The sequence below is a fragment of the Buceros rhinoceros genome, unplaced genomic scaffold, assembly GCF_000710305.1.
Source record: "Buceros rhinoceros silvestris isolate BGI_N320 unplaced genomic scaffold, ASM71030v1 scaffold6732, whole genome shotgun sequence".
Classification (NCBI taxonomy): Eukaryota; Metazoa; Chordata; class Aves; order Bucerotiformes; family Bucerotidae; genus Buceros; species Buceros rhinoceros.
The window spans coordinates 1932-14888 of record NW_010398227.1 but is presented as its reverse complement, the minus strand read 5'-3'; the positions used below and the strand labels follow the sequence as shown (position 1 = coordinate 14888).

General features: G+C 36.3%; 1 protein-coding gene across 1 annotated transcript in view; it reads left to right on the top strand.

Moving 5' to 3' along the window:
• The window catches only part of LOC104488915 (monocarboxylate transporter 2-like), a 28990-nt gene extending 19008 nt beyond the window's left edge, over positions 1-9982 (top strand). The window contains exons 2-4 of the mRNA XM_010131010.1: positions 3999-4142; positions 5661-6473; positions 8917-9982. Of these exons, the coding sequence (XP_010129312.1) occupies positions 3999-4142; positions 5661-6473; positions 8917-9188 (1229 nt within the window). The 3' untranslated portion in view covers positions 9189-9982. The remainder of the gene's footprint in view (positions 1-3998; positions 4143-5660; positions 6474-8916) is intronic.
• Positions 9983-12957: the final 2975 nt, after the last annotated feature.

Genomic DNA, 12957 nt, shown 5'->3' with positions numbered 1-12957 from the left:
AAAATATAGAATAGTCACAAAGATGACATCATTATGGACCTAAAAGACAGTTATGGCAGCTTGGTACTGCTACAAACCAGTCCCTATTATTGTATCCATCTGACCTCTTATTATACTGCTAAGTTGCAGAACATTTTTTTCATCCCTCACAGAAAATGGTGTCTATTTATGGGATAACTGTCTAAAGTGATTTTTTTTTTTAATTTTGGTTAGAAAAATCTTGATGGAAAAGACAAAAGGCAGCAAGAATTCTATTGTCCTAGATTCTCTTTCTCTTCTAAATTAGTGGAGAACAGCTAATACATTTGGTCTTATAAATGTTATTCTACCTGAGAGCTGAGCAAGAGATAGATTTTATGCCAAATAAATCTTACTTTATTCTGTGTCATGGCCTTAAAAAGGATCTACCTGTATTATTACTTCAAGGTATTATGAAATGGAAATATTGTTACCTGATTTGCATCCTTTATGCTTTTAGAGATACTAGTTATCAAATTGTTGTGTTGTCTCCAGTCAGATCATTTTTTGAAGTGCATATTTTTTTAGGACTAAAAAAAGCAAATAAATGTGTGTATCTATGAGAATGTAACTATATGAGAAAGAATATTAAATTTGCAGTGCATAGATTGAGCCCTCTATTTATTTCCATAAAAATAGCAAGCAGTACATTTCTTTAAAAAGAAACCTGAATGTTCAAGTTACGTTTAAACCATGTTAGCACAATAAACATCTTTTAAGGGGAAAAAATGGTTATTTCTTCAAGCAACTGCTTTTTAAATCTACTTATTCAGTTATGTAGTCTTCTTTATTGCTTTTCATTTACAACAGTATGGCTTAGCAGAAGAAGGAAGAATTATATGTTGATTGAGGAAGTGAGAGGAAAATATGGATTATTGCTACTTTTGTTATTATAAGAAATAATTAATCTAATTTGTAAGCAATATATTTCTTCCAAGAGGTCTTGGTATTCACTGGAGACCAGTGAAAATAGCGTTGTCCCCACATTTCGCACAACACAGACGTGCAAGTGGCTGAGCCATCAAAACAGAGCGTAGGTGTCACATTATTACAGGCTTTCTATAAAACATCATAAACAGCTCCGAAATGTATGATCTAGTCTCTGCTTACATAGCTGAAGTGACTTTTGCCATCTTTCTCTTGACCTATGACAAAGAATGTGAAAAGTAGCTATTTTTTCTTGGCTTTTCTAAAGCATTCATGTCTTGCTGCACAGCCCTTCCTGAAACTGTTCTTCAGTGGCACCAGTTGCTGGTTGCTGCCTTATTCTTCTCACAGTCTGGTCATTTGCATCAAACAGAAAGATATAAAACAAAAATATAGCCAGGAGACTGTTAGCATATTATGATAATGGTCTTAACTTTGGTTTAGGTAGTGTATAGTCTTTTGTGGCGGATGGTTTGTAGGTGCTAAGGGAGAGATCAGAGCAAATATTCTTGTGGGTTCCTGACTTAACATCTGTTATGTAGTTACTTGAGGCTTTGGGACAGTAGACTCCGGCAGTCCTTTAGTGCATTAACAGACATTAATGTATAGCATGATTTTGGCAGTGTTACAGTGCTTAAACAGCTTAATCTCGGTTCTCTAAAAAGAAAAAAAAAACCAAAAGATTATAGATACATGCTGGCTTATGAGCATTGCTTAAGTAATTGTAGAAGCTGTAGATGTGAAATGAAATTTGTGCATGAGTATAAAATGTATGATGTCAAGCAAACAGCTGGAATTTATGTAGATTCATATATGTTAAGATATGAATATACATTATTTAATGAGACTCCAAAACCAAGTATACACACAGATGTCACAAGAATATGTTTAATCTACTAATCAGTTTGGAAGGGTTCCTAAATAACTTGGGGAGTAAGCTTAAACTAGCTCTGTGATTATAGAACAACTAATATTTCCCACATACATACACAGATTTTAAATCAAGATAGATACTGGAATATACTAAAAGAAAACCTAAAATTAAATGGAGCTGTGGTGGTGAATACACATCATTAGCTTAAGGAAAACATCTCAAAGAGAATATTTTGTTTAAAGGAATTTTAAATCCATAATACATTCCAGAATAGAGCTCTTTCCTCTGGTCTCTTACTCCACTGCCTAACTAAAGTAATACATGCATATTTGACCTCGGCTGACAGGTCTTGTAGGTGAGGCCAACCCTGCATGCTTCAAAATGAAAAGCTGTAACTTACAGTCCTGGCCTAACTGCCACATTTAAGATCAGCAGAGATGCATTTTTCTTGATGCCGATTGTCTGCAAAATTATTTCCCTCAAGGAGAGGGAACCTTGGCATTTCTGGACAACCCCCAGAAAACGCGACCAACCAAACACTGAAAACAAACCTCTTCCCCAAGCCCCTAAACAAACAAGAAACTGGCTTATTTTCCTGTCCTACAGGAGAAGGAAGGAAAGATTGATGGAACAGTATTAAAGAATATTAATGTTATAGTCAAAACTCTTTTGGGGTGAATATTACAGCAGAGCTCATCTTTGCCCTTGATTATGGTTGGAAAACTTCTGTCAGTGGTATGCAATGCTATCTTTTTGATCTGTAATTTTATTTAAAATTATAAAAATAAAGCAATAGGGCGCAACATTATTGTGTGTTAATGGCAAATGTGTTAATTTCAAACTGACCTCTGGATTCACAAGCTTTTAAAAAAGACAGGAATGCACAAGGCAACACTATTGTAGAAGCCTATTTCCATAAGGAAGAAGCTGAAAATTGATCATTCAAACTATGCCTAAGACTTTTGTTGTTTATATGAAAGTAGTGATTAACATTTACAGTACATCCGTAATAATGCTTTAATACACTTAAGGTAATCTTAACAGTGGAGTCTAAAATAGCACCGTACCTATGAAAATACACTTTTAAATTTGGTTGGATTTGGCTTTTTCACACCATGATGTTTCTGGTATTTATCCCTTTAGATATTTATAAAAAGAGAGACTTAAAACTGTTACCAGTACAGTGAATGATTTGCAGTGACATCAGATGCAGGCCTTGGCATTCCACTTTATGTCAGGTGCCTGCTTTATCTTGAGTTTGAAATTTATTGCTTTTTATTATGTGTGGAGGTTTTTTTATTTTTTAATAGGATAAGTTATTGCAAATGCAAGACTATTCATAATGGTTTGGGCCAAATATAGTGCAGTTGGATGGTATGCAGATTTACCTAAAGAGCTTTGACAACCTCTTAATCCTGATGTGTAGCATGCCATCTATTCTAGTCACAATCATTTAAAAAACATATAATGCATGTCATGCTAAACTGCACACTAGCTGTTTGTTTAGTACGGACATAATTACACCATAAACTGAATTGCAGTTGAAACTGAAAAACGGTCCTGTAGCAATATTTTCAAAGTTTATAGATCTTTATACTAGAACACATCTTGGATTTTCCCAGACAACCTATAGCTGTCTTACTGCCCATTATCACTCCTTTCTGGTTGAGGTAGGGGAAAACAAGCCTCAGGGGGCAGAGATTTACATTTTGATTTGACAATATTTTTGAGTTAATGTGTAGTTTTAAGTAGGGGTCCAGGACACACTACACTCTTAAGGTCAGTAATTAGTTTCCTTGCCTGGAGATTCCTCCTGCTCTGTGAAGGGGAGTTTTGATATCTGTCTCATATTTGAAATTCTTCAGTCGTTGCAATTTCAAAACTTCCATTGACCCATCTCAGTATTGATTGCTTGTGAACTGTAACAATCCCTCTTACTTGTCTGATGTCTTTAATCTTTTTATCCATCTCCATGAATTTATATTGTCATGGAGGCAATATATCCACATCCAGGTTCCTGTGTCTGCAAACTCAAGACTGTGTTTGTAAGACAAATTGGTATAGAAACAGTTAAACATTTTCCGGGATGGAAGAGGAAAGCATTCCAACATATCCTAAACACAAAGATGTATGATGGAGTTACCTGTTACTTTTTAATGTATTTTCTTTCTACCAACAGGTCCCATAAGCAGCATTTTGGTGAATAAGTTTGGTAGCCGGCCTGTGATGATAGCAGGAGGTATCCTGTGTGCATTTGGAATGATTGCTTCCTCTTTCTGCAATAGTGTCCTGGAACTTTATCTATGTATTGGTGTTGTTGGAGGTAAGAGTCCTGTTTAAAAGGTATTTTCATACCATATCGTATCATATCATATCATATCATATCATATCATATCATATCATATCACATCACATCATATCGTATTTTTAATACTGTTCTACCAATGAGGCTTCCTGATCAAGAACCCACTGTGCAAGGTGTTGTACAAATGCAAACCAAGAACACAGCAAGATCAGTTCATTTCAGCTACCTGAACTATCTAATCCTTTAAATTATCTGGTATGATGTTAAATTATTTCTTAGGGTATTTCAGGAACAACTGATGATTTTATTCAATAAATGCTGTATGTATGTACTGTTCCTCACTGTGCTGTAATTATGGTATAAAAATTGATTGGCTTGTGACAGCACTTATTACAGTCATTTGTGTAGAATTTCACATTCATTCTTTTAGCTTTCAATCATGTTGCACTTCAAACAGGGTGGTGGAGGCTAGCAGAATTCTAGTAAAAATGTGAAAGCTAGTACCAGCTTTCTGGAGGTTTGTGTGTACGTATACTCTCACAGAAAAGTATAGGAACTTTCAGTTCAATAGCCTTCTCTTTAAAATCCCCCAGACTCAATCCCCAAATAAAATTATTCATACATCATCAAAGGCCTGGATATAGCCTAAGACAATGAACTAAAGTGACCAAAAAGTCAGTAAATTAAATAACCTCCTTTCCAAACGTTGTGGGGTATTTTTTAAAGTACCTCCTCAGAATAAGGAAGGCAGGTCAGATGAAATAATTTTTGCATCCTAAACTTGGGGCCCACTGAAAGAATGAAGTCAGAGTCCAAGAATGGACCTCTCAGGGAAGGAAACTTCTGTCTTGTGCCATCCAGCAGATACATAGCTGCTTAGACCTTATTACTAGATGTCTTAATACAGAGAGAAGGCCCAGAGGTTCGTTGTAGTCACTTGGCTGATGTGAATGGGTGGTCTGCTCCCATGCATGTCCTCTCCAACTCTTCCACCTTTAGTAGTGATTTCCATACCTGGGGAGGTGGAGCTGAGTGTGCTCCAAAATAATTAGCTATTTTAAGCTCCACTTTTGTACACAAGTTTGATCTTAAATAGGGCTGGAAATAAGAAATGAGATTTATGCATTTAAATCCACTTTGCATTCATTGTAGCTGAGGTGACATTTAATAACTTTGGTGAAATGAGCCAAGAGAGAATTGTATTATAGCTTAGTAAAAATAAAAATAGTGAGCGAAGGTGCTGAAACCATCATTCCTTTGTGATTCCCCTGTCACTATCATTGCTGAAACACAAGGAGTTTTGGCTTTTATTGCAGTGCTACAGGGAGAAATGGCAGAATGCCACCATGACACAGTTGGCATTAGCACGCATAGACAGCCATGAAGCTGTATTTCATTCTCTCATGGTAGTTGGTTTCTGTCTTTGCTGGGAATCACTGAATTAGATACTGGTCATTTTAAAAATAACTTGAAAAGGGTGTGATACATTTTTCAGTGTATGACCTGCAATAATACTGTCTTTTTTGTGTTGTTTAGGTCTGGGTTTAGCATTCAACTTGCAGCCTGCCTTGACCATGATTGGCAAGTATTTCTACAGGAAGCGTCCCCTTGCTAATGGATTGGCCATGGCTGGAAGTCCAGTGTTCCTGAGCACACTGGCACCTCTCAATCAATTTCTTTTTAATGCATTCGGTTGGAAAGGAAGCTTTCTCATTCTGGGAGGACTTCTTTTGAACTGCTGTGTGGCTGGGTCTCTTATGAGACCTGTTGGACCGAAAACAGTCCCTCCTGTGAAAAAAGATGTTGAAAAAGGCACAGGAGATTCTGCCTTGCACAAAAACAACAAGAAGTCTTTTTGGCAAACCATTAATAAATATCTAGATCTGTCCCTCTTCAAACACAGAGGGTTTCTGATCTATTTGTCAGGAAATGTCATAATGTTTATCGGTTTCTTCGCTCCAATAGTATTCTTGGCTCCTTATGCCAAGCACAAAGGAATTGATGAATATTCTGCTGCTTTTTTGCTATCTATCTTAGCCTTTGTAGACATGTTTGCTAGGCCTTCAATGGGACTTGTAGCAAACTCCAAGTTTATCCGGCCAAAGATTCAGTACTTTTTTAGTTTTGCTGTCTTGTACAATGGCGTCTGTCATATCTTGTGCCCCCTGGCAACAAATTACACTGGCCTGGTGATATATGCTGTATTTTTCGGGTTTGCGTTTGGAATGGTTAGCAGTGTTCTTTTTGAAACATTGATGGACCTCGTTGGGGCTGCCAGGTTTTCCAGTGCAGTTGGACTTGTCACTATCGTGGAATGTTGCCCTGTGCTCATAGGCCCTCCTCTAGGAGGTAAGAATTGCTTTTATTCCATTTTTTCAGACATTACAGCATAATCTTGCAATTTAGCAATGAATTAATATAAATATTGTTCTTAATATTATTTGAAGTTTTTGCTGTGCCTACAAATGTAGTGTAGGAGCAGTGCGCTGCATCACTTTGGGCTTTACAGCTACAGATCCACGTGAGACTCTAAAGGCGTATGTTGCATGCATGTGCAATAGATAGACAGATTAAGAGCACGTCTCTTCTGGCCCGCAAACCCAGGTGACACAGTTCTTACTCTCTTGAACTGGTTAAATCCACTAGTCAGTTTTTGTGGGGAACTCACAGAGTGGTTTAGAATTTCTCTACCCTAGTAACAGCTAGAGGAGCCCTTGCTTAAATTTAAAACAGCAACTTTAGTTTGCCTGAAGGACAGGCAAACTGAAGGAGAGGCTTGGCATTTCTAGGGAGAAGAAACCGACTGGGAGTTGCCAGGAAGGACAGCAGCCTCTGCAGGGTGCTCTCATGGTGGGATTCTAGTGTGATGTCGTGGATGGCAAGATGATAATGTTGCCAACTTCTCTCTTTTGAGTGTAGGGGTTGCTTAAAGGGAGACTTGGTGTATAGCTTGGACTGCGTTCATAACTTTTGAGCTTCTAGCACCAAAAATGATGAAGAGTCTTATCTAAAGTATTTTCTGTTTGCTGGCTTTTACGTCAGTGTTTAGTAATGCTGTAAGTTTTATAATCTCAAGGTTTCTAGTGATATAAGAGACTAAAGAAATAGATGCTTGAATTATATTGAAAAGTACTGGTTAAATGTGTATGTGTGTGTTTATGTTGCAGTGAAAGACCAAAAATATGAAAATATAAAGATATTGAGATAACTAGCCTTGTGAAAATACACTATACTCACATAAATGGTGCGACAGAAGTCAGCAAGATTATGTGTGCCTAAAACTATTTATAAATATAGAAGTATTTTAAAGATTCCTGCCAGTATTTCAATGAAAATAGCATTGTTGAGTGATATTTTAAATATGTCAAAACAATTCCTCTCACTTCAATAGAATAATATTTGTACAAGTAGATGTTTAATAGTCCTCAAGACATTCCATATTTCCCTCATCTTTTAACATGTAAGCTCACTTTGGTAATGGTAGAACAAAATACATTCTTCTCACACAGACACTTCCTATGCCACCTAGTGGGGGGACTGAGCCTGTGACTGGTGGAATCCAGCCTTTTCAGTCAGGTTCTGAAATCAATATTAACTCTAAAGGTATTAAATCTAATATTTATGGATCAATAGCATATGCATCTATTTATTTTTCAGTATATTAGCTTTGCAGGAGTTTTGAAAAGCACCTGTTTTTGCTATAACTGTATGAATAATTGATTTATCTTGTTAAATAGAGACAACAAAGGCGATGAACACAGGGAAAAGCTAATTCCCATTTTGGCTAGTTCATATCCTTTAAAATATTATGCTGAAGTAATGTTAATACAGAATTTCATTTTTAATCAGTTTTTTGAGACTTTTGACTGATAAAAATCAGTAAATTGTACCATTTGCACTAACTGGTGAATTATACACTTGCATGCTATTTGAATTTTTCCTAATACTAGGCTTGTGAAATAAAGAAAAGACTAAAATAAATTTATGGCTTGTAAATGAGTATCAAGAGAAAAGGCTGGCATTATGGCTTCAACCCAGTAAAAGCATCTAAATACATACTAAATTGAAGTGCACAGGTTGTCCCATGAATTTCAATGATAGCATAGCAGAGTTTAGAGCTAAATACTTAGATACATACAAATGTTGATTTGGGAGTTAGGAAAATTTAGAAAGAATGGCTCATAAAGCTGAAGAACAGTTACATTTTATTTTCCTCACCATGAACAAATTAATTTCAGAGTCGTGGATATAATTTTTAGAGACAGGTTTCATAGTTTAAAACTCAGCAGCTGAGCACAGTAGCTAAAGGGACAAGCCTTTCTATCTCTTTCACCAGTCACAGGGAAATAAAATGAAAAGCAGGCAGTTGATGCACAGTGACAGCAGCGTAAAAAGGCACATGCCTCTTCACCCTGTTGTCTGTATGTGGCCTCCATCAGTGTCAGACAGTCACTCCAAAAACAAAAGGAAACAAAATTAGGAGGTAAGAAAATAATAAGGCCATGAAAGAATGATAAAACTGTCTGTCATTTTTCGTTAAGCTTTACTTACTTTGTTCTTCAACATTTTATGATTGTCAGTGATTCCAATGAAAATTGCTAGCTTGACTAATATTGGGTTTGTTAGAGTTCCGTTATATGTGTTAGACAATTTGAACATGTTGAAAATGCTTTTCTGCTCCAACTCGAAAACCAAGCAATGTATAGGTATTTCTCCTAAGGAAAGATCTGAATCATATTGGGTATCCTATTCTAAAGACTCTTCTTTCTCTCTTTTTGTCTTTGAATTTCAGGTTGGTTAGTGGATGTTACTGGTGAATATCAGTACATGTATTTTGTCTGCGGAGTGATTGTGATTGTGGCCAGTATTTGGTTGTTCATTGGCAATACCATTAACTACAGGCTTTTAGCAAAAGAAAAGAAGTTAGAAGATGAGAAGCAGAAAGCACAGAAGAACGCTGACTCAAAGGAAGTGGAACCATTAACAAACAATGAGAATGAAGATGCTGCCAGCAGAGCTGATAGAGCTTTTGAAGATCCTTCAGAAAGAGAAACCAATATTTAAACTGCAATATAGCTCAGAAGACAACATTTATGACTTCCATTAGAAAAATGCGTTCAAGACACAGGAGAGGTTTTGTGGTAATAATGTTCAGTCACAATATTGGATGGGAACAGATTTTTGCCCCGTGGCAAGACTCTAATTTAGATTAGTATCTATGGTTTATTTATTTCAGTGATACAAAATTGATATTACAGAGGTAGTGACTCCATGCAAACGAGTCCATCAAACTATGACTCTGGACAATCAAGAGTCAGGTAAACCAGACTATAAAGCCTTGCAATGACAAATAAGTTTTGCTTCAAAAGTGTATGTAATGCAAATGTATCTCCTGCTCTTATTGGGGATGATACTTTGTGTTCATCTTTAGAGTGTTGTTACAGTCTGTTGAAATATTCCACCCAAAACTGTACTTACCACTAATATTAAAAATATAAAGTCAAACATCTGTTTCAAAAGAAACAGAGTACCTGAATAAAGCACACTGAAGCGTTTTTCTTTTTTGTATGCCCACTAGATCAAAAAGATACATTAAATCTGTATGAACAATTATAATATAAATGTAGAACTTAAGACTAGAAGACGAACAATGGGTGGGTACCATCTCTAAAATACAATAAATAGCTGAATTATCATATACTCCGGAAGTTGTTTCCTCCTGTGATATCTGACTACATTGCACTTCATTGTATACATTTGAACACAAAGTATGTTCAGACCTCACAAATTCCAACTCGGCTAAAATCTGCCTATACATAAAAAGATTTAAAACCAGGATTTTCATTGCTAACAAGAGTGGCAATTTTTTTGTTTCATTATGTATTCCTGTATGGCTGAAGGTTCTGAATTGGTCTGTGAAGTCTTATTCCTAAAGGGACTAGATTCAGAACCTGCTCATGTTGAAAGGATTCTTACCCTTGGCTTTTGTGGCCTGGACCAGTTTCATGGCAATGACTTCTAAGTAGATGCTTGGATTTATTGGCAAATCATTAGTTGTTTGATGGCCTACTGAGGGGAGATTTAAGGTCTAACTTCAGGTCTTTGCAAACAGGTAACTACATACCAGTTCTCACCTCCGTTTCCCATGTACGTAGTGAAAAGCTACTTTTTTGTAAGGCCAGTCGAGCAAAAATGCTGCAAGGCACATTGACAATGCCAGTCTGGAGATTTTGTATTGACATCCCATTTTTGTGCAGGATATTTGGTCTCGTGTCTGCAATTTCACACAGACATTCATATCACTCTTACTTTAGGCAAAAGAAAACATAAGTCTACAATGTAACTTCATAAAAATCATTTAGCATTGCTCTTGAAAGCTAAATTTGCAAGCTCCAGAAGGTATTAAGTGAAAATATTTCTGTTCTATTTGTAGGTGAGGAAAGGTGCTATTCATTTTGGAAAGATGCATATAAATGCCTCAGAAATTGTGAAAATCAGGGGTCTGATTCGTGAAACATTTATGCACTGTTCCTGTGGGATACACATGCATTCAGTCCCAGGAAAATAATATGATTCATTTTAGCCCCCTTTTACATCTCAAAAAGTTGCAAATGTATTAGACAGACAGCCACGTTAAACACACTTTGAAGTGCCAATAACAACAACAACAACAAAATTAATAGTAAATTCTAGCAAATATAAGAGTGCTTTTAAGAAAGCCATTTATTAATAGTAGTGTTCAATATTGTTATTTTCGTTCTTCTAAAAGTTTTGGTAGTGCTTGCATCTGTTTTGCTGGTTTATCATGTTATATACTATGAAGTTCCACAGCAATGCTGAACTTATTCATTATCTCATCTCTGCACTGTTTGGGGGAGAGAATTATCACAAATTTACTCACAGCATGGTACCGAAATTAATACCTACTTTTTACCTAATTATATGCAGGAAAACCAAACATCTACAAGTCCTGTAATTTTATAGGTGCATCAGCCACCAAATATGTGCATTTCAGAGTTTTGGGAGAAAATACGGATTACATGCTCAGACTCGAGCAGTGAACAGTGTAAAGGAAAATTATTTAGTCCCAGTCAAATTGCAGTTCCTCTCCCAGCCCCTAACTTCAGAGAAGAAATAAATGCATTGCACCTCCTCGTGAACCCCAGCCCTGCCAGCACCCAGTGAGGTAAAAGCATTGCTCTGTTTTTTGGCTGCACAAACATACAGGGTGAATTCCAACATCTGTGAAGGACCTACATGCCCAGAAAGCAATGAGTTTCATAGACACTAAGCTTTCATACAGTGAGGAATATCAGTTATAAATACCAGATTGTGAAAGATGAACTGAAATCTTAGCTAAAGAGTAGTCATCAGGAACATCATTCTGCTCTTGACAGCAAGAGGTAGAAAGGCAAAGATGATTTGAAAAGAGATGAATATAGAGGCTGAACCAAAGTGACTGAGGAAAAATTCTAGGTGCTTATTATCCCTTTGCAAAAAATAGCATGGCTAAGAATAAAGGGTAGAAGACAAGTGTCAACTTTTGACTTAAGTCTGCTAACGGTTGCTGTTGAGTAAATAAAGGGCTCACAAAAAAAGATGATTAAAAAAGGCTCTCAGGAAACACGCAGACAACTGACCTGTTCCATGCAGAATCACAGAAGATGATGCAATGTGGCATAGGAAATAAGGGAAAAACAAGGTTCCTCAAGGCTTAGAGACACCTGACCACCAATAACAGAAATTATGTTACTAATTCAGAGGAAATAAAAATTTATAGAAACATAACCCTTGGCTGAGATTCTACTCTTTCATCTCTGGTCAATGATGTCAAAAAATAATAGGAATAAAAGAGTTGCCTTACCATTCCTCACCAATGTGCAATTTTTAATCCCATGAGGTGAAATGATGTAGCAGGCAACTGGAACAATATAAAGTAGGAACTGAATCAAGTGAAACATATCCATACCCCTTTTTCGTTACTTTTCCTCTTAATACTAGCAACAACATTAAAAAACCATCAGAATACTCTTGATATTACTGAATTTTAAAGAAGTTATAATCCAGAGGTGAATTAAGACAATTAGAGCCATATCTCTGCAAAAAATTCCAGGAATTAAGAAACTATGTCTTCCAAATAACAGGACCCAAAGGGGCAATTGCTTTGTATAGGTAGCTCTTATTTCTAAAAGTAATGCTAATAAATAGTGTTGAGTCAACTCTATACTGAGCAGCAGAGTAGCTAAATGAGTGTAACTTGCCCTTAAACCCCTGAATGTCACTCTTTCTTGCACTGAGCTGTAATTTGTAGAACTGCAAATCAATTCATGATTACATTTCTGCTTTCAGGATAAGGCCTGGCTATATACTTGTGTATGCTTCATCCTTTTTATTTCTCTGCAACAATATCACTGAGCTTAATTATCACCTTGCTCTTATTTGATCAATCAAGAAAAATAATGCCAAAATTTTAAAAGTAGTAGGAAAGGGGATAACTTCAATAATATTTTTCCTATTTAACATCAAGGTTAAATTTCAAGTAGTTTCAGAATACACATTCGGATACTTTTATCTCTTTAGGCTTTTTTGACATTGTACTCTTTAGTAGCTGGAATGTTCTTTTGTATTGCCCTTTCTAACTCTGAAGACATCTCACCAGTAATACACAGTGCTGTTTCAAGAACCTATCAGAAGTTCACCCCTCCCCTTCCTTCACTTCTTCCCATTGAACTGTGGTTGCAGATGTTGCTAGTTCCATTAAGTTCACAAAAGCATCTTTTTATGTGAAGTCCTGTAGGATAAGTGATCAGACTGCAATCCTTTTATTTCAGGA